This window comes from Crinia signifera, chromosome 8 (assembly GCF_055691185.1).
Source record: "Crinia signifera chromosome 8, ASM5569118v1, whole genome shotgun sequence".
Taxonomy (NCBI): Eukaryota; Metazoa; Chordata; class Amphibia; order Anura; family Myobatrachidae; genus Crinia; species Crinia signifera.
Window position 1 is genome coordinate 151014784 of NC_139224.1, and position 23010 is coordinate 151037793.

At 45.9% G+C, this 23010-nt stretch overlaps 1 protein-coding gene across 5 annotated transcripts in view; it reads left to right on the forward strand.

Moving 5' to 3' along the window:
* OSBPL9 (oxysterol binding protein like 9) overlaps nucleotides 1-23010 on the forward strand; it is a 139856-nt gene that overhangs the window by 79183 nt on the left and 37663 nt on the right. For 3 of the 5 annotated variants that reach the window (XM_083157388.1, XM_083157386.1, XM_083157389.1), the window contains 5 exons: nucleotides 5988-6083; nucleotides 8760-8807; nucleotides 10664-10693; nucleotides 11217-11267; nucleotides 17204-17242. In XM_083157388.1, the coding sequence (XP_083013514.1) occupies nucleotides 5988-6083; nucleotides 8760-8807; nucleotides 10664-10693; nucleotides 11217-11267; nucleotides 17204-17242 (264 nt within the window). Of the gene's footprint in view, nucleotides 1-5987; nucleotides 6084-8246; nucleotides 8315-8757; nucleotides 8808-10663; nucleotides 10694-11216; nucleotides 11268-17203; nucleotides 17243-23010 lie in introns of those variants that run through there. The other 2 variants (XM_083157390.1, XM_083157387.1) reach the window with 2 other exon arrangements.

A 23010-nucleotide genomic window follows, 5' to 3' on the forward strand; every position in this document is an offset into this window, starting at 1 on the left:
TTAATTTGGATGAGGTGTGTTCAAACTGAAATCTAAATTGCAGTGTAAAAATAAAGCAGCCAGTATTTACCCTGCACAGAAACAAAATAACTTGCCCAAATCGAACTCTCTCTCATACCTGCCTACTTTTGAAAACTAGTTTCAGGGAGATTCTAGTTGGTAGTAGAATTTTACACAGCACCCCATTGAGGGGGCGTGTCATGCTCCACCCAAAGGGCGTTTCTAGTTCCATATATGGAGAGATTGGGAAAAAAGAGATTGTGAATGCTTCACCTAGAAGTGTGGGTGTGTACTGCTACATCTGAAAGGGATCTTTAAAAATGACTTAAATGCAAATGTAGATGAGCCCCAAAACCGTTAGTAAGAGATACTATACTTGGTAACGTGCTTCGAAATGGTGCTGATGATTCAATGTAAATGTATCTGTCTCTCGTTCCTCTTTTCCCCAAAAATGTAACAGTGTAATGAGGGAGATTTCTATACGAATGAGGGAGAGAGGGAGATTGCTGCTATTTCAGGGGGTCTCATGTAGAATGCAGGAGGGTACGCAACTATGCTCTCGTCCCTGCACCTGCAGTGCAACATGGTTTTGCCCATTTCTGTGTTTTTTTTTTTATTTTTTTTGCATACAGCAAATGTCACTCCAGCCATGCAGCCTTTTCTCTTATCCTTAGTGCCATTTACAGTGAGTTACATTGCAGTGTGTTATGGCTGTACACTTACATCGGGACAGCCGCAGTGGCTGCACTTTGCAGCTACCAATTTTCCCTTGCGTCACGTAATGGTTAATGTTGGAGCACCATATTGTACTGCATGTATGCAGCGGAGCAGACCGTGGCATAGCTACATATGTGGCAGGCCCTGCGACGGCTTGGGAGAGTGGTGTTAGCAGGGCCTGTGGTGGACGCCGCTGGCTGAACAGACAGGTGACCCAGGTAGCAATGAGCACTGAGCTGGTCCCGCCCTGTACATATCTAATGAGCTGGGACCCAGCGCAGCGCATATGAAATGAGCGGGTCCCAGAATTTCTAGCTACGTCATTTGCAGCAGAGATTGGAATACAGGCCGATGGATGCTATAAGTGCGTCGTGTCTTGTTTCTATGCGTTTGCCCTGCATGTAATCCATGATACATGTGGTGAGTTTCCTTTTATACCACTTTTGAAAATCAGTTGTTTGTTTTGCCAGCTATAAACTTGTGGTTAGACGTGTTCCGTTATACGGAGGGTGATGATTCCCCGAGACACCCGTGTGAAGAGCATTTCATCTAATGACATTGCATACAGCCAAAGTGCTCTAATTAGACAGGGTAGCAGCTGAAACTTCTATCGTGGCTTCAACCCCAGTGTATCTAGCACAGAAAATGCAGACGGTGCCTAAGCTCTGGTGCGGTGGCTGCCTTCTGATGCTTATGATGATTTCGTGCTGCTTTAATTGCAAGGTTAAGCCGACCTAAAAACAGGCATCAACAGATCACTGATGAGCAAGAGACTGCTGTGTGATGATGCACTGACTCTGGCTATTCCCTCAGTACGTGACATGTAGAATATGACAGCTGGAAGACGGAACGATCGTATCTGTTCTCCTAATGCGCAACAAGAGAAAGAGTCTGTCACGTTCTCTCTGTGTATCTGTCTGTCAATCAGAAAAATATATATATATTTTTTTTTTGTGAATGTATATAGTATCTCTTATCCAATTGATTCCAAAAACCATCGTTTCCACAATGTCTTCCCCCTGGTGTTGGCAGTGCTTTACCTGCCTATGGCATACTGGGAGGAATCTGCAACAGACTGGTACTGACATTGAGCAGGGAATACCTATACCCCAGACAGGGGGGTGTGTGTAAAGTGCAACGGGATATGCTGTGCTATATAAGAAACTGGTAATATATAAAATAATTAGATGGACTGTTAACAGGTGGATTCCGGAAGGTCGACCGGGTCAAAAGGTCGTCCAGATGCAAATGTCAACCGGGTGAAAATGTTGACCTGAATAAGGTAGACACATGTGTAAAACCCCACTGGCACTAGGTATGGCATACCTGCAGTCACTGGCTATGGTGCATCACACTTACTTTCCTCCGGCTGGTCGTGGGTAAGGCACAGGTACCAGGGGGTCCCCTGAATAATCAGGAGTTTAATTACAGTTGCATTGTGGGAGTGGACTACAGGTGTCAGTGCAGCGCAGTAAGAATTGGGCGCCAGGCCATCTGATAAAACAGCAATAAACTGTTTATTTAACATATACTGCAGCAGGGATGAAGCAGGGAAAACTCCTGAACACTCTCCTCCAGCACAAAGCATAATGGTTACATCAGGTCACTTATCATTCCATCTCCTCCAGCACATTAATCATATCGGTTCCATCAGTTACATCAAGGCACCTCCTCCAGCACATCACTTAATTGCAGCGGCATAAATATGGCGAACAGCAGTTCATACCAGGGCATCCTGGGACCAGTAGTTCTACACATCACAGGTTACTGTCTCTCATACATAACAAGGACTCTTGTCAATGGGGGGCTACTCAGCATGCCGCGTGACTTCGACCACTCACCCAGATACGTCCTCTCCTGAGACTCACACCTGGCACTCTTCTAGTGCACCTCTACAGGTGGGCGTCACCCTCTCACTGGACTCAGTGTACTGCTGCTCTCACACTGCGATCTCTCTCTCTCTCTCTCTGTCAGGTGCCTTGCTGGGACTGGCAGCACTCCCCACATGTGCTGTACGGGGCTGCATTCTCCTCATGTTACTCTGCAGAAAAGCACCCACAGATGCTGCTGCTCTCTCCATAGAAGGGGCGCAACTCATGACTGCTGTTTCCAAAGCTGGGGACCATGGAAATGACAGTTAGCCATTCCATGGCCCCAGCAACCATCCATGCACCTTCTCCTTCACTCCAAACTTGTGCTGAATCTGCTACTTTACTTTCTAACTACACTTCCTGTCTTCCCCCTCTGCAGGGGACTTGTATGTGATCACTGCCTGATCCCCAAACTTCTCCCAATCCGTGCACAGGAAATAGCCCTAGCTATGCATGATAAAACTAAATAGTATTAACTCTTGCAGTACCAGGGTATTACACATGAAATGGTCAACATGAGTTTTTTACTTTGCTGTGTCTATGTTGACATGGCCTCTAGTTAGTCTAGCGCATAGCGAGCGACGCTCGGCACACTACTGTGTTCTCCCTCTATGCCAGAATGGAAGGTGCAGTAAGAACAAGCTGGTTTAAAAAAAACTAAATTCATGAAAACGCATATTGGCCTTGTCATGTGTTGGCATTTTTCATGTTGACCTTTTGACCCTGTCAGCCTGTTGCATGTTGATTTTTAGACCTTGATTGTTTATGTAGACACTGTAGATGTATCCACCGGAAACCCTTGTGTGGACCCATGGTGGCTGGCTTGCATTACCCCATGGGTCTCACCGCCGGCCAGTGGTGTTGCAGTTGATCCAATGCAGCGTCCTAGGATGCAGCTCAGATCAGTGTTGCATGCAGGACGCATTCGTCCATGTAAGCCGCAGCAGCCATAGCTCATCCAGCCACATCTCAATCAGAAAGCACTTGGTGGGTGGGTGGGATTTATGTTGAATGAGATGTGCAGGAGTGCTTAGTGTAGAGAAGCGGTACACAACTTTTTTCTCTACCGTACCCCTGGATTAGGCTTTTTATTTATGAGTAACCCCTCCTCTTAATTTTAAAAAATTCACAGTACTTACACGTGGAGTGGAAGTGAGCGGTATGAACGTCCTTATATTAAGGAGTAGCGGAGGAGTAGTGTGCGGTCAGGAATCGGGTCCCTCCAAGACTGTGCCGGCTTTGTACTGTCTCCGGGGTACCCGCTAATTCCTGTAGGATTAATGCTGCTGCTTCCTCCACCGTCACAGCGCAGGGCAGATGATTGCTGATGTCTGAGGGCAGGATGGGTAGGCAAAAGCATGAGACGCTGATGACACTGTAGACGGAACCAGAAGTGACAGAACCAGAAGTTTGGTCTCCATGGCAATGGGATACTTCTTCCGTCATTACCAATATTATTTTCAAGTACCCCAACTGATCTGCAGAGTACCTCCAGGGGGGTACTAGTAACCCAGGTTGGGAACCGCTGGCGTAGATTTTCAGCTGCATACACAGCGGCCAGTTACGGCAGTGCAGATTGTATTACTGGCAGTAGCGGGGGGGGGGGGTGCTATGTGCCGTTCCGGAATGGTGCATTGTGTTCATAGCGTACAGTAGAATATTTCTCCCTGCAACCCCCATATAGCACATTCTAGCTCTGCTTAGTAAATATGTTATATAAAATGCTGGAGTCGTCTTTATAACTATTTTGTAGACCTCTTTTACAAAATTCAGAAACAAAACAGCACATTGACTAATTCTCCCCCTTATTGGTTTCCAACTGGTATCCCCGGATCTCTGGAAGAAGCGGAAAATCAGAGATTAGGGCTGACCTAAACATGTAACCTAGAGACATGTGATTTGTCTGGTGTATAATGATCCTTAATGAAGTGAGACTCTGGGCCTTTTCTTACCGCATCATATTTATGCCTTTACATGTCACTGCTGCCATAAGCGGGTGGATGCCAGTGGTCACACTCATGGTGTCCGGTTCTTATTAAGAGGACTACTATGGAGCCACCTCGGTGCTTGGGGAAACCTCAGACTGCTATGACCCACGTCTGCAATGGGTGCGGTGTATAATAGGATTTGTAAACCTTCCTGATGCAGTTTGTTCTGCCGCAGAGCTAGATGTTACTACTGGCATATATGTGTGTTTGGCTATGCGCGCTCTCACAGTTACAGTGTAATTAGCTGCGAAGTGGAAGAATATAACGCTCTGTTCCATCCAAGAACTGGCACAGCTTCCTTGAGTCCCCCCCCCCCCCCCTTACTCCTGTTGTGAAACATGTGGCATATACAGCCACGCAGGAAAAGCTGCTGTGTGTGTGTGTGTGTGTGTGTGTGTGGTTCATCAGCAAGGCAGGAACTGTGTGATTATTCTTGTATATGTTCAGTCTGAACCCATTGTGGTCTGTGTTCATTCTCGGGAGTGCCAACCCACCAAACCTATATTATACACATTTTCGAATACAGTCACTAGGTCGACCACTGGAGGTTGACAGAGCTTAGGTCGACATGGTTGGAAGGCCGACACATTACATTGACATTACGTTGACGATGGGAAGGGCAATGTGAGTTTTTCACACTTTGTTTGTGCCGACAGGCGGTATTTCATGCTCTACCATCCACTTTGGCATGGTGGGAGAATAAAAATTGTGTCGACCTTAGCCATGTCTACCTTTTTTCATGTGTTGATCATCAGTGGTCAACCCAATACATGTCGACCTAAATTTGAACTACCCAATGACCCATATTCGACATTTTGCTGTCATTGTCCTGAATAGATGAACCTTTTTATCTCTGCCTGGAGAGAATTTGACACTGCACAGAGATGACACTTACTGTATTTCCTAATAAGGCACGTCCGTAATTACATTTGTATCAGCGAACATGCGGTTACACCCTGTACGAGACTCCTGTACACTTTAACTTCTCTGCTGCAAGCAAATGGCTTGTTTCCCCGTCTGGCATTGATCTGTTTTCCAGTATCCTGTGTCTGCACATCCCCAGCTGGGGCTTGTACGCTACCACATGGACTCCCAGTCATTTATATTCTCTTCTGGTTACATGATTTCTACTGATGATCGGTATTGCGGTACCATTTCAGTATCATCCAGCATCCCCTTCTCCTTTACGGATTTGTTCGTGACCTAGCTGTGATCTTGTGTTACGTTCCACAACCCAGGTGCGTTGTTCTAAGGAGAGGTTGCAGGTCCGTTTGTGAGCAATGACTGATCTGTAGAAGTGGGAACCCTTTAAATCAACACGTGTAATGTTACTGACCACAGCTAGCAGAGACTCGTCTTATTTCCAGGCACTTGTTAAACTCTGTGGTTTTCTGCTTTTTTATGATTGCAGGGTGTGGACTCTGGGTATGTTCCAAGCGTTCAAGATTTTGATAAGAAGCTTGCCGAGTCGGACGCTTATCTTCAGATTTTAATAGATCAGATAAAGGTATGTCGGTAGCCTGGTTACACCAAATTGAGAATTAAAAAATATATATATATATATCTGCTGCTGGTTTATGCATAGTTGGAAATATAGTTGTTTCCATATACACCTATTCTCCAATCACAGATTTTTGGTGGGATCGTGGTGCAGCTTTATGGCAATCTCCATTACACCAGGCAAAATAGGAAATCTGGTCACATGGCTAAAGCAGCACAATGATGGGGAACATACGTGTCCACTTGTATTGTTTTTGCCGTTGTGTACACATCACCGTAGTGATATACTGCGCACAGCCGCTCCTGCAGAGCTTGCTTGTAAAATGGGTAGATAGCAGATTTCTAGCATACGCATGCGCCCTCTATCCCGCGACCTACATGGACAACACCGTTAGAGGACACATCTGTAGCTGTGCCTCGGACAGTAGCGCTGGCAGAGGATGCTCCACCTTTGCTAAGGACGGGGGACCGATGCAAGTGAACCGCACCATGACTCGCGCTGCATATCGTCGTTCTTTCTACTGATACCTTTGTGACAAAGATGGTCATACTAAATACCCTAGAAGCCCCAGCAGCTAGGATGTGCGTAAGAGACTACATTTAGGAAAGGCCAGGAATTGCCTGGGGCATGCAGTCGTGCCATGTGGGCACATGCACGTACATGAGATTATAGCTAGCTTTCGTTCCCCTTCCAGGCCGGCACTTCTGTTTTTAAATATTTTAAAAACATTGTATATAATAGATAAGCATCCCTTAAGTGTTGCTTAGGGGGGAACATATTCATGCACTAATAATTAATATGGTGAGGAATATGGTCTCCGCCATAAGGCTGATACAATGCCAGCCCTGACCTTTCCTGTGTTCTTCTTCGTCCTCATTGCTTATTTATAGGGGGCCAGAGATTCCCTAGCGCTGCATATAGGACGTACACCGATAATAAACATAACATGAATTACAAATACGCACAATACCACATCCATGGAGGGAGCTAGCGGATAGAATTGTATTTATTTATTAACCGTTTCTTATAAAAAACACACATTACGCAGCGCTATTACAGAGAATATCTGAACGTTCACATCAGTCCCTGCCCCAGTGGAGCTTACAATCTATATTCCCTACCACATGTACATGCACACACAGACCTTCTAGGGTTAATTTTGTTGGGAGCCAATTAGCCTACCAGTATATTTTTGGATTGTGGGGGGAAACCGGAGTACCCGGAGGAAACCCAAGCAGGTATGGGGAGAATATACAAACTCCGCAGTTAGGGCCATGGTGGGGATAGAACCCATGACCTCAGTGCTGTGAGGCAGTAATGCTAACCATTACACCGCCCGTACTACCCCATAGAAGTACAACTTGTCTGCGAGGGAGTGACGGAACAGCAGGTGATAGGGCGTAAGATATGACACCGGGGTTATTAGAGGTGGGAGCAGACTGGGTGGAAGTGTGAATTTCTGTGTAGCGCACAAATGTTTTTAAAATCATGGTCCACTTTAGGTCACAAACCTTTTATTACCTTCACACCAGGATGTGATGATGTATAGCTAAGTACCTACTGTATGACCCCTTCCACCCACCTTTCTGTGGCGTTCGTGCCTATTTGTCCTGTTATGCCATTCGTCCCCAAACAGCCTGAAAGGCACCTGGGCGCACACAGAAATGCTTCCTCCCCGGTGTATCGGCTCTGTCATCTGTGATCGGTAAAGTCAGTGGGTGCATTGTAGTGTGCAACTAATAGTATTAGATGCAATGGTTTGCAGCTGTAATTCACCAAGCTTATCCTCCACTCTACCTTCACTTCCAACACACAGCTGCACCTGTAACAGGCACTGCAATAGCAAATGATTGCCTGGCTTTGATCCCGACTCAACAAGACTATAGAACTTAATTCTATTCACTGGAAGCTTTGATCATTTTTTTTTATACGCAAACCCTCTTCTATGTTATTTATGAGGACACGCATGCACACACACACTCGTTACCTTACCTTGTGGGTTAAGGACCTTGAGTCTGACCGCTTATAACCCCCTGCAGTACTTCCCCTGTTTGCGTTGCAAGGTCAGATTCCAGGTGTAAGACCAATAACACTGGGAGCAGAATGCTGAGAGGTTGGGCTGCAGCAATTTCCTCAGCTAAGTAATTAGTCATGTTCCTGATGCCGTTAGGTCTGACAGCTGTCCGTCGCGCTGAGAGCGTCGGAGTCCGCAGCAGCGATTTGCAGAATTCTGTAGCAGATGAGTTTGTGACTTGACGTCTCTGCACTCAGCCAAGGGCTTGAGAGCACAGGGCAGTGTTTAATGAGCTGCCTAAACAGCTTACTGTAGGCGGTCTGCCCTGGTTGTGACTTGTATGTGCAATCGTTCTATGCTGCAGATTCCTGTGTGAGGATTGCCAATAAAATGATTATTTGTATAAAATCTCTGTATGTTTAACGATTGGTCTCCTGTCGGCCGCTAAACGATAATCTATCGCACCGCAGCCTTCTGTTGTCTTAGGGCGATGCAGTGTAAGGCTCTGTACACTGCGGCTGACAACACCTTAAGCATTAACTCTGTCAAACAGACTGTTTGTTCTTCCTAGTTTAGTTTTCCTTTTAGGCTTTTTTATGTGTTCGTGATTCTGTCATTCTGCGTCCGAGCTCAGCGGCAAACCTGTAATATAAACGTGTTTCTTTTAGGCATTTGATGAGAAAATCCAAAACTGCAAGGATGATGAACAGAGGAAGGTCAGTATCTATTGCACACGCTCAGGCTTTGGGTTCTAGATTGTTAGGGTTATGTGTCCTTTTTTTTCTATACACTTGAGAAGTTTTGATGCAAGGACAAGGCTTCCTCTGTGCTCATACTGTCAGCCTGTCACCAATTTCACAGAAAGCTGAGCACTCGCGCCCCACATCATCTCCCTTTGGGTCAATATGAGGCCATGCTGCCCTTCAGCTGTGGCACAGGCAGTTTGGAACACTGCGATCCGGCAGTCTGCTCACATGCTGCTCCCTGGTGCCTCGTAGCTCCTGCAGTTTGTTGGCACATCCAATTGAAAAGTGCTGTGCATATACAGAAACAGAGCGCAGCATTGTGCCGCTAGGCTAGCTATTGTACTATTAGGTTGACATGCATTGGGTTGACCACTGAAGGTCAACACGGCTAGGTTTGGAAGGTTGACACACGCATTTGGTGTGACAATGATAAAGTTGACAGTCAAACGGTCAACAGGAGTTTTTCCATGTTTTTTTTTTTTGTACCGGATGTCGACACAGTCGACATGGACACCCTCAACGTGTACCGCGTCCCCTCGCATGGCTTGCTGCGCTCGCCATGCTTCGGTAACGCTGTGGTCAAGACACTATTTTATTCTCCCACCACGCAGTAGTGGATGGTAGGGTATGAAATACCGCCGCCGGCTAAAAAAAAGGTGAAAAAACGCATGTCGGTCTTTTGACAGTCGACATCCCATTGTCTACCTCACAAGCCTTCAGTGGTTGACCCAATGCATGTCGACCTAAATCAGGTGGAACTAGTGGCCGTATCCCTTTTTCTTGCCCTGGTAGAACCGCTGCGTTACTGTAGGTATGTTCAGTCTGGCTTATGCCTGGAATTAATAGTTAGGAAAGATGAAGTTCCGTTTCCATCATTTTTTATGTCTCTACTAGAAGAGAACAACATGCCAGAAAATCACCTATAATATTATCACACATGTTCCGTTATTGTTCTGTATTGTAGTTATAGCATTGGGGAGTAACTTTTTTTTGAAACCCTTCAATGGCGTGCTTTTGCCAGTTCATGGAAGGAATGGCTTTTATACGGTATGTGCAGAAAGTGGTCACCAATGTACTTTTCATGAGGGATCAGCATGAGGTTTTTTTTGTCCTTCAGCGGCTATCAAACTACCAGTCCCAGCATGCCCTGCTCTAGTTTTGCTATTATGGAGTGCTTAAACTGTGGCAAAGCATGTTGGGATGTGTAGTTTCACAACAGCTGAAGAGCCGCAAGTTGGCCTGGTCCGGCTTTTGTTCATAGGATGATTTCAGGCCCTTTTTTAAGTCCCTTCCATTTCATTAAAAACATTTCATACGCTTTGTTCTCTACCTCAGAGCTGGCTACACCTGCCGTTGCTAAGTGTCCGCACGTTCCCACTTCTGTGGGCTGCCATATTGTAGGCTGTAAAGCCTGTTCTCTGGGGCTAGTGATGTGAATTTACTAGAAATGTGTGATGTCAGTGAGGCCCTGGCTCTACAGACCCCATTTTTGTAAAAGTTGTGTGTAGAGGTGGTCCGCAGCAGGGCCTCTGTATTTATGCCGAAGTGGTCTGTATATCCTCCCAAAACCTAAGCTGGCCTCAGCCCATTTCGCTGGTTAATGATGTGCAGCTGTTCCTCTATTTATAGCCTGCCACAAGTAATGTGGTCCTTGTTACCAGCTATATGAGCTTCTGGTGAAAGTGCTCCGCGTACTGCAAGCTAGTTAAACAAGACTCCTCTCCTCCCATAATCCTCTTCTCTTTTTATTTTTTATTTTTTATAAACCACTGTTTAGTTTGTGACAATAATCCCATTTGACTAACGTTACTAATTTACCTCCACAGAAAATTGAAAATCTCAAGGATACAACATGTGTAAGTTTATTTACTGTTCTCCTAATGGGCATTCTTTCGTTTATTAGCCGTCCAGCCATGCAGTAATACCCGGTATTATTTAATTATGGTCTGCTCTCTATAATAAATATATTTAAAGCCAACTCTTTATTCTGTTATATAGTTTTAAAATGTATATGCACATCCATTGATATTTGTGAAAGCCTGCAAAGTTAGAGATAAAATTGTGAGAGATTACCCATCAAGCGGCTCCTAACTCTCTTTTTAAATACAAGGGTAGATGTATTAGGCCTGGTGAAGTGATAAAGTGGGAGGAGGTGATGCACCAGCCAAGCAGTTCCTAACTGTTGAGTTACAGGTTTGAAAACTGACAGACTGAAGCTGATTGGCTGGTGCATTATCAACTTGCACTTTATCACTTCAACATGCTTAGTACATTGGCTGGTACTTTATCTCTAACAATTTTACCTCTTTGAATGTCGATAAATATCCACCTAGCATTTGAATAATGAAGTGTAATTGTATGTTTTGTCTTTTTTTATAGAGCATGGTAGAATCAATTAAACACTGCATTGTGTTGCTTCAGATTGCAAAGGTAAGTCTTTCCATCCTCCCACCATTGTGTTAAAGAATTAAAGGGTCCTCCATTTTTGTACCGTGTGCTGCAGATTGTCCACCATGATTGTTTTTTCTTTTCTGCATAATGTACTCTTACATTGTTCTTCAGTTTTCCATGCAATGTGGTTTGTTATATGTAGGGTTCAGCTAGTTTAAGCAGTACCATGGTAGTACAGGTTGAGTATCCCGTATCCAAAATGCTCGGGACCAGGAGAATTTTGGATAACGGATTATTCCGTATTTCGGAATATTTTAATATTTCAATGATGTATTTTGAAGTATCTTGCATTTATGCTGTATAAACACATAATATACACACAAATATATTTTATTACCACATAAAATACACACAAACATATTTTAATTGTTCAAAAAACAAGGTTTCAAAACGTGAAACAAAATGTGTGTACTATCTCAGCACTGAATTTGAATGCCAAGCAATCATTGTCTTGCACATATATAGTGCCAGTTACATATCATGTCCCCAGTGATGCTGTTACATATGTCCCCAGTGAGTTTTTAGCAAAAAAAAAATTTTTTTTTCACTTTCTGGAATGTCCGTATTTCGGAATAATTCGGATAACGGATATTCGGATACGGGATACTCGACCTGTAGTTTGATGCACGTCAGTCAGAGGTGGAAATGCCACAAAATTTCAGTTGCACTAGAATCTCCTACACACAGCTACACAGAGGCAGCCAGGGACTACACACTTTCCTAAGGAATTGATAGGCTTCACTGTCAGAGAATTTTCCTTTCTTAAAATGGCTGCAATGTCATGTGACTGTTGATAACATTACAGCAGAGACGTATCCATACTCTTGGCTCAGTCATCTCTTAAAACCACCAACTACACAAAGTAATCCTCCAGGTTTTGTTTTTTCAGTTCTTTTTCACTGGTAATCAAGTTTACTTTTTGAAGAAACCATTTATTTTGTAGCTGCAACGTCTCGCTTGGTTTCCGCTCAATCATAGGCGTAGGGTCAAGGGTCAGTGTGTGTGCTGAGCCATGATTGGAGGGAAATAGCACCTCCTGCTGCAAGCAATTTTTTTTTAGAATTTTACTAATTTTGTAGAACTGCACATTTTATTACCCATTAGAAACAAAAAAGTTGACATTATATAGAACTGTAAGAAAAGCTAGATTTGTTTACTATGGATGTATAAATATGCCTTAGAGGTGTCCAAATTTAATATGTAGAAATACAGGACCGTACAGAGAGGAGATATAGTCATTTGCTAACAAATGGAAAATGATTTCATAATATAAAGTGGTACTTTTAGGTGGTTATACTGCTCCCAGAGTTAAACAAGTGGGGTGTATGCATTTCTGCTCTTATAGAGGACAACTTGACTTCCATAATATGTACCGTTGGGGACCCTGATATATCTGTCTCTGTTCCCTCTGTTGCATGCAGCCCTGTCCTTACTAACGTAATCGCACCATGCACGCCCTCTCATCTCCTGCTGCTGCTGTGACCATTCTGTTTGGCTGAAATACAGGATACACACAAAATAGATCTTTAAAAATGGATTGCATGCATTAATTTAAAAGAAAGTGAATCTGTATCTATAATTAGTAAAGATGTTATATGTTTGATTTTATCCAGAGATTATTTCAGATTCCTACTTTTTGGGGTCCGATAATTTATCTTCTCCTTTTGTGAAACGGTCAAACTGGGGCTTTTATCTTCCTTACTGTTGATGAATATAATTATAATTTTGTATCGCCACCAACCTAACTGGCATACATCTATCTATTGGAGAGCCACAGATTACCTACCTCTGTTCCATTGCATACCTCTAAAGTTTGTCAATATTAAAATACACGAGCGCTCGAAAAGGGGGCGTGGTGTATGTAAATTAGGGCACAACTTATGCAAATTAGGCCGCACCCCCGTTTTCACACACCAATAGATGCGCACAGCGTCTACTCTGTCAGATTTCGGGGGGGGGGGGGCTCCCAACTCCCCCCCCCCCCCCCCCCCCGCAGTGGGACACTGCCGGCCGCGGGAGGGATGCAGGAACGTCCCCAAAAACTGGGACAGTTAGGAGGTATGCCATTGCGTAAGTGTTGCATTATTGCATACATCCTTTTATTATCTTAGCATTTACAGAAAAAGTTTGGGGAAATAAGCGATTTTGTTCTTCAACATGTTAGCTACCACGATAGTCAGCTGGCAATGTGTGTGATGGGTTTTGCATCAATGGTATACATTTAACAGAGATCCAATGGTGGAGGTTTGTGCATATGTTGCTGCAAACCAAAGGAAGAACCATTGTTGAACAGCCCTGTTCTAGGCTATTGAGGATAGCACGCTTGATAGGCAGGATCATGAAGCTCGGCCAAGCCCAGGTGCTACAGCCTGTTGGTGGTATTTGACTGAAGGTGTGCATCGAAATCACCATGGTTACGCCTGACCTCCAATTTATGGCCCCTTAGTATCCACATCCCACCAATCTTGATGACCCAGTTGGGCAGGGATGTTTTGGTTAGTACTATATTGTGGAACAACCAGTAAGTTGTATACCGCTGCATACTTTCACACACCTTCTAGAAAGGATGAGATGACACTGATCTGTACTTCATGTTTGAAACCTCTAAAACGAAGGTTGGCACTTTTCTGTTTTCCTTGGGACTAGCTCATTACCAAACTTAGAAAATGGAAAAATTGTACGTGGTTTCTCCTACGGAAAATTATCATGGTTAATGTTGGATCAGCCCAACAGAAGAGAGGTTTTCTAAATCAGAATGATTCTATTGGATGTAGAAAGGGCCACCTCCTCAGAAGACATTGGTCCTTGGATATGGGACCTCACAATGGCCCTTATTCTGATCGGTGCGGCCGGATCCGAATATGCGGCCAGGACCGTGCGTGCGAAACCCCGCCTTCCATACGGATCGCCAACTCCGTCCGTACGCGGTAAGAAGCTGGCCGAACGGACCGCACGTGTATTTTTCGCGGAATATGCATCCTCCATCTCAGGGAACCTCCCCCTTCATTCGATGGTAGCAGACCATCGAATGCAGGACCGAGTGGTCCACCAGCTCCCGCAACCTCAGACCACACGGACATTTTTCCGTGCAAAAGCAGGGATCTGGGCGGGCAGCTGACATCCGGCGATGTCATATGTCCGCCCCCTACACGTGCGTCACGGCCGCATTACCATACGTATGCCCAGCGTTTGCGTGGGAACGCCCATGAAACGCGGGGCGTATGCATATGGTAATGAGCCCAAATAGCCCTTCACGTCCCTCTCCACCCCCTGTTCGGAGTGATCACATTTCATGCGGGATTTGGCCGTACGCCCCGCTCGCACATGCGCAGAGACGCCTCTGCACATGCGCAGACACAAAACATCGGCGGCACGAACGCACGCGGATATTTCCGCACAAACCAGAATAAGGGCCAATGTGCAGAAGATTGTAGACTGTAATCAAGGGTTGAGTGCTGACATTTGGTCAGATTGGTAAAGTTTTAACCTTAATATGACAGGAGCAGATATCCGCTGTAGCCATTACATGGTAGGAAGGGATTATTCCTAATTAAGATGGTATTATGTATCTTCCTGTTGGTTCCACAATATTCTGAAATTGGCTACCTGCTGAGACTGGAAAAGTGCATGCTGCTTAATCTTTCTATGATGCTGTTTGTTTGTTTATAACCTTGCTTAATCTCCTGGTGGGAGGGCATGACCTTTGCACTTCCGTCATTAAAATCTGTTGCGTAATTCCATGATAAAGTCTGCAGCATGTTCAGAACATCCGTATTGGTAAGGTGGCCCAGGGTCTCAAGTAACCCTAATGATTTTACACCGTTTATCCCTACGTTCCAGTGGTAGGAGTGCTGAACCGAGAAAACAGTGCCGAAACCTTTTTACTTCCATTGCCAAGTTCCTCATATGGGAATAATGAAGGGAAAACTTCAGTAGAACTTCGTGTTCAGGTTGCACCAGGCCATTAAGGGCGACGCTGGCACATTAGATAAGTTAGGAACTGAAGTTTCGGAAAAATTGTTTATTCTGGTTCAGTTCATATAGTTCATCATCTTTTAAATCAACTTTTTCTATCTTTTTGATCATATTTTATGTCCCTGCACCATTTTATTACATGCTGCATTTTTCTTCATGAATAATATTGGAAATTTGTTTTAGGAAGAAGTCCTAAAAAATATAGGGGGTTATTCTGGTTCACTCCTTCTGGCAAATTCCTTCTTAGATGGACAAAACCATGTGCACTGCAGGTGGGGTAGATGTTACTTGTGCAGAGAGAGTTAGATTTGGGTGGGGTTTTACTTCAAAGTGGGATCTATATTGCAGTGTAAAAATAAAGCAGCCAGTATTTAACCTGCACAGAAACAAAATAACTCACCCAAATCTAATTCTCTCTGCACATGTTACATCTGCCCCCCCTGCAGTGCACATGGTTTTGTCCATCTAAGAAGGAATTTGCCAGAAGGAGTGAACCAGAATAACCCCCTAAATCTCTGGCTTGGTTAGTATACAGGTCTGTGCCTACTAGTGGATTAATGCTGCTCTGCTCCATGGTATTCCTTTAACGATCTCCAGGAACAGCGAGAGAAGTTGGGTGTGAGGTATGAGGCTGGGTCAACCCACCAAAGGTTGACATGCGATGGGTGGACCACAGAAGGTCGACGACTTAGGGCGATGCCTCAGATTGGTCAACATGGATGGAATATCGACACAAGCATTAGGTAGACAGTGTCTAGGTTGACATGGGTTGTTCCTTTTTTTTTTTTTCCCGAATGTCAACATGGTTGACATGGACAACTTTTTGATGCTTCGGGTGCGGTGCCTCGCTATGCTCAGCACACTATTCTCCCTCCTCGCCCTACTGAAGTGGTTCTCAGCCTCGGTCCTCAGGACCCCCCAACAGATCCACATGTAGGGCTAAATACTTCACTTGTGATTCTGTGTGACCTGGAAAATGTGAACTGTTGGGGGGGGTCGAGTTCTGAGGACCGAGGTTGAGAATCACTGCCCTAGTGGATGGCTGGAAATGTAATACCGCCTGTGGGCACATGGCTCAAAAAGAAAGTGAAAAACACATGTCTACCTTTTTGACTGTCGACCTAATGCTTGTGTCCACCTTCCAACCATGTTGACATTAAGCATGTCAACCTTAGCCACGTCGACCTTTGGTGTGTCGACCCAACGACCGTATACCATGTGGTTGGCTTTTAGGTACTTCATACATACAGCACACATTGTTCAGCCTGAACCTCATCCTGGTGTTTATAGAGGACTAATAGGTTATATGTATGAAGCATGCAAAGACTGGGGAAGTGGTCAATACAGTAGAAACCAATCAGCTGCTACCTATCATTGTATAAAATGCACTTGATAAATGTTACTTCAAAGCTGATTGGCTGCCATGGGCAACCCCTGCACTGGCTCACTTCTCCACTTTTTTCACCGCTTCATATATCTCCCCCAATATTTAACTAGGTACAACTCTAATTCTGTCTTATTAATAAAGATTTAAGGAAGAATAATGAAACTCCTATGCTTTCTATATTATGGGGATGTGTCCCGCTTCCTCCTCTAATGTATAACTGCTGATATGCCACTTATATGCCCCTTTCCTTTCTTCTTATCTCAGAACACTTTCCTTTAAATTCAAATGCAATGAGTTATGTTGAAGTTCTCTCCCAGCACTGTAAGCAGAGCAGAGAAACCTGTATCTGGCACGCTGGGCCCCGGTTGGGGAGAGGGGGGAGTGATTCTGTTTTTTTAAATGGATTACAGCCTTTCAGTATGACACACAGAAATGTAATCTAGGTTCCCAGTCCTATGTATTGTTTACTGTGCGGCCGATCGCTGCTGCTAGGTGTTGTACGTGCCCCAGTCCTTTCCTGCATGTTCACAATCTTAACGTTTGTTTTCTTAAGGACCAAACTAACGAGGACAAGCACGCAGATGGACTCATAGTAAGTTTCTACCTAATGTATTACTTCCCTTTTTGTCCCTGCAGAGCGCTCACCTGACCTCTGAAAGTCCTGATCTGCTTCCCCCTTACTCTACATCCCTCCTACTTCTCCGCTCATTCCTCCTACACTAATACTATTTCAGTCTCTTTCATGAAGGCTAATGGGCAACTTTGGTTTAGAGCAGGGATTGGGGCAACCTTTTGCCCTCCAGCTGCTGCTGAACTGCTCATCCCAGCATGCCCTGCAACAGTTTGAGCATGGCCAAATAGCAAACTTGTAGCAGGGCATGCTGGGATGTGTAGTTCAACAACAGCTGGAGAGCCAAAGGTTCCCCGTCCCCGTTTTAGAGCATTAACATGTTTTCAGGGATAACTATCGCTTGACTAGAACCAGATGGGTAAACTGTGGCTCCCCAATACCTACAGCCATCCACGGGCCACAGGGTTCTCGCTGCTTGGTTTGAAGCAGACTGAGCCGGATATAAGATTTGGCCAGGTGTCGGTGGATTTGGCTGAGATCTCAGGTGTCATAGAACGGCATGTGATACAAGATATTTATCTGAGCTGATAAGCTTATGCTGACTGCTGCTGGCTGCAATGTGTAGCAGCATTTTGGTTGATTATTTTATTGGAGTCTAAAACTTTTCTTAGAGTAATCCGGCAGGTAACAGAGGGGTGCTGGGTTGTTACTACGAGTTTCAGTGTATGGTCATCTTCTCTTCACTTTATATAGGATTTGGCAAACCTGTTAAAGTTTGGGGATTTTCTGAACAAGTAACTGACCAAATATATTAGCCTGTTATTAACCAAAAAGTTTCATTCTAGTATTGTCTTTAAATGGGTTGATAGTTTTTCCGCTCACTTGTATAGCAAAATACTTAAAGCCAGGAGCTGGCTTGGCTGTGCGTTGTACCAAAAGCTACCAGCTGCATGTCACAGGGGTTAACCTGCCCAGTGGAAAGACACATAATAGAAAATTTCTATTCTGAGCAGTTGAGTCAGACTGGGCGGCTTCAGTTCTCTCCTGCTATGTAGACTGCAGATATTCTGTGCGGCCCAAAGTCCAGTAACGGGGGGGTCCCGGGTGACCCGCCCCACCTGTGCACTAGTTGGGGGAAGAAGGGCTGTATAAAGGCTCTATTACCTGCTGCATATATTTGACTGTTGGAAAAAAAAAAGTCACAAATGTTTTTGAGTGCCTTCGTTCTTTTTTTGATGATTTACGTTGTTTTCATTAATCAATTCGACCTGTTCTTTACCTGTCTCGATGAAACACAATGGCTACTTTCTGTTTTATTTTTTTTTATTTTTTTTAAATCTCTTTATTTATATACACCATAGGAAAGTTTGACAATGAAAACATTGCGATGCAGTATGCATGTATGTTGATTGTACTCTTTTTTTTTTTTTCTTTAGTTTTGTATTTGTTTGTTGTGTTTGTAAATGTGGATTGATAACAATGGACAATGGGCATGCTTGACATTAATTATATACTATATGTAGCAGGCATTGTCACGGAATGTACTGAATGGCAATATATGGAAGTGTATATTGATTTATAACTCCCATTAGACGAGTCTTCTGTAGGGATTTTTCATTTATAGTAATATTGTGCCTTTAAGTACAAATCTTAGTTGCTGGATCACACATGGACCTGGGGCATAAAATGATCTTCAGAGAAGTGGAGGGCCTATGACCTGTGCTGTGTGGGCGTGGCCAGTGCTGTATGGGTGTGGCCAGAGTTATGTGGGCGTGTACTCCCTCCTACAGGATCAGCTCCAGTGTCTCCATAAATGTCTAAAAGCAGAAAATGCACAATTTTATTAGTAAATACAACCATAATACTTATGATTTATGGCCAACAGTGTGACCAGATAGGCAGCGGGTCATCATTTTACACTCCGGGTGATGGGCCTATTTCTAGAGAGATGCCTGAGGACACCGTGCTTGATTCTAGTTTGCTCTGTAAGCTGCAAACGTCGCAGCTCACCAAGCACCAGAGACGCCACCCTGCCGGATACCCGCCCTCCCGCCGCCGATTCCCCTTGGGTAACATGCAGGGGGGATGTGTTATGAAGACCCCTTCCCTTCCATGTCACCGCCGCTGCAGGAGAAATCATTCAATGGTCGCCGACCGTCGTATAATTCAGTCTTCTTCATTGCGTGTGCCTGGCCACAGATGGGGCTGGCGACTGACGTCCTCCACCCGCCTGCAGCAGACGTGGACCCGCCCGCGTACACATGGGAACGCTCTTGGTTTCATGGGGATGCCTATAAAAGGCTGGGCGATCCCTGATGCCATCCGCCACCTTCCCTGTGTCAGATGGTCTGGTGGGTGAGTGTGTACCTTGCTGCTGCCGTTCCATGTCGAGGTTTGCACATGCGCAAAACCCGACCGTCAGGGCAGGGGGCGAATTTGAATAACTGCTTGTGATCCAGAATCGGCCCCTTAGTACCATATGCCTTTTGTTAGTCTGGTCTTGGTCACTTGTACGGTTGACTCTTTTGTGTATTGCAGGAGCCTAGCCCTTTGGGATTATCCTTGTGATCAGTGGTGTAACAATAGTCCAGCAGACCCCGCAGTCGCGGGGAGGCGCTGTGTAAGTGCAGGCGCCGGGGGTCTGCGGGGCTATTGTAATGCCGCTGTGCTGCGGCCGGGACCCACAGATTTACCTGTCGGCGCAGCGGTCCCAGCTCCACTCCTGCCCTGGCTTCTGCAGTGCTGAAATGAAAATGGACCATCATAAAATGCCCGTCCCCATACGGCAGACAGTTCTCTAAAACTGTCTGCTGTATGGGGGCGGACATTTTGTTATGGTCCGTTTTCATACCAGCAGAAGCCAGGGCAGGGCAGACCAAATCTGCGGGTCCCGGCCACAGCGCAGCATAAGGTAAGGCACGGGGGCAAGGTTGGCGGCAGCGGGGGGGGGGTTGTTATATTTACTGGGAAGGGACGCAATTTTCATAGTTACGCCACTGCTTGTGATAATATATGGCGATTTCATTAGACCCATTGGAACAGCTTTTGCAGTTGCCACTTGCTGGGAGACGGTGGCCCATATCTGCTCCCTGTTGTTTAGATACCTAGAAGACCACTGTCATCTCTAGTTCTGTCCCTACCTGCGCTATGTATAAGGCCCAGTTGGCTATCCAAGTTGCTGCATACAGTAACATATCATCAGGAGTAATATAAAATGTGTTTGGTCAGTGACCGCTAACTGCCAGCGTTAGTATACATCCACGTGTGTCACTAACTTGGCGCAGTGTGGTCCAATCACTCCTCCTGCACAATCCAATCTGTTCAACTTTGTGTCGCACATGGGTGGCACCAAGCGTCTGTGTCTTCCTTGTACGGACTGCCTGTATAATTAAAGGCTAACTCTGATCCTCACCTCTATAGGAGGAATTCAAGCATTTTGCATGTTGGCGCCCACTAGATGGCACCTGACAGAGCAGTTTAAGAGTTGCTCCGTTAGGGGGCACACAGCCGCTATCACTGTCATTACTGTAACGTTCTGTCAACTTTGATTGGCCGCTATTCCGTTTTCATTTATTGTGTTGGGTCTCCCATGCCTCACATATTGGCCATGTTCACTTTTGATTTCATTATAAAAGGTTCACACGCATCCTCACACTCCAGTACTCGTCGGTACGCTGCACTGGGAATAGGTACGTTACTGATTACTATAGAAGTCATTACAGAAACCCTTGTCCTAGATGGAAGCTACAGAGATGCGGATCATGTACAATACACTTGTGTGCCTATACTTTACTGCTTCACTTATCTAATAGGACACATGGGGATTTACGCTCTTGTAGAACATAATAGATTTTTGATCAACGGCTAATTGTTTTATTTCCACGGTAGCAAAAACACATAGTGCGCAAGAACACTTCGTTACAGGTTATTGTCCAGTGACCAGCATTGTTAGGGTAGGAAACAAGTATATTTTGATCTGTGAAATGAAAAATCGTCCATTAGTATTCTGTGCAGTGTTCTGTGTTCACAAGATGGTGATAAGATGCCAATCTATGGCCCTTATTCTGGTTGGTGCGGCCGGAGCCGCACACGGTGCTCCGGCCGCACAAACCAATCCCCGCCCACGAGACGGATCGCCACGGCCGTCCGTACACGGACGGCTGGCGATCCGCATAAAAATGGTGGAGGCGTACGCCTCCACCATGGTGGGAGCTGCCCCCTGCATTCGATGGTCGTCGACCATCGAAGGCAGGTCCGCACGCCCCAGCAGCTCCCGCAAGCTGAGACCACACGGACAATCGTCCGTGTGATAGCTTGCATGGGGGCTGAGAGCTGACATCCGGCGACGTCAGCTTTCCGCCCCCATGAGTTGCGTCATACCCTCATTACCATGCATACGCCCCGCGTTTGCATGGGAACGCCCATGAAACGCGGGGCGTACACATAGGGAAATGAGGGTATGAAGCCCCTCACGCCCCTATACGCCCCCTTTGCGGCGGACGAAATCCGTCTGCGGCGAAGGGGGCTGCACATGCGCAGATTGACCTCTGCGCATGTGCAGAATAAAAACATCGGCGGTACGGCCGCACGCGGGCCGTACCGTCCGATTTAGAATAAGGGCCTATGTGTTACTATAAAGGTGCCCATACACTAGTAAGATTTATCTTCAGATCTGGCTGGATGGAACAAAAACATGGTTATGGATGAGTGGCAGTTTTCCAGCAATTCCAAGCAAATGGTCAACTGTCATTTGCTCTCATCCATAACCAGGATTTTGTTCCAACCAGCCAGATCTGAAGATAAATCTGCGTGTGTATGGCCACCTTAACACCTCTCCATGCAGCCTGCCTCTTGGGTAGTTGTGTTTCTGTGACTCTGTTCACCATGAATTAAATACAACATTGGTCTTCTTTATTTTTACCTGTGTAAAGACTTTCCGGTTCCCGGTCCCCCACTTCAGGGCATAGTTGGCGGTCCCCCACTTCAGGGCATAGTTGGCGGTCCCCCACTTCAGGGCATAGTTGGCGGTCCCCCACTTCAGGGCATAGTTGGCGGTCCCCCACTTCAGGGCATAGTTGGCGGTCCCCCACTTCAGGGCATAGTTGGCGGTCCCCCACTTCAGGGCATAGTTGGCGGTCCCCCACTTCAGGGCATAGTTGGCGGTCCCCCACTTAAGGGCATAGTTGGCGGTCCCCCACTTAAGGGCATAGTTGGCGGTCCCCCACTTAAGGGCATAGTTGGCGGTCCCCCACTTAAGGGCATAGTTGGCGGTCCCCCACTTAAGGGCATAGTTGGCGGTCCCCCACTTAAGGGCATAGTTGGCGGTCCCCCACTTAAGGGCATAGTTGGCGGTCCCCCACTTAAGGGCATAGTTGGCGGTCCCCCACTTAAGGGCATAGTTGGCGGTCCCCCACTTAAGGGCATAGTTGGCGGTCCCCCACTTCAGGGCATAGTTGGCGGTCCCCCACTTCAGGGCATAGTTGGCGGTCCCCCACTTCAGGGCATAGTTGGCGGTCCCCCACTTCAGGGCATAGTTGGCGGTCCCCCACTTCAGGGCATAGTTGGCGGTCCCCCACTTCAGGGCATAGTTGGCGGTCCCCCACTTCAGGGCATAGTTGGCGGTCCCCCCACTTCAGGGCATAGTTGGTGGTCCCCCACTTCAGGGCATAGGTGGCGGTCCCCCACTTCAGGGCATAGTGGTGGTCCCCCACTTCAGGGCATAGGTGGCGGTCCCCCACTTCAGGGCATAGGTGGCGGTCCCCCACTTAAGGGCATAGTTGGCGGTCCCC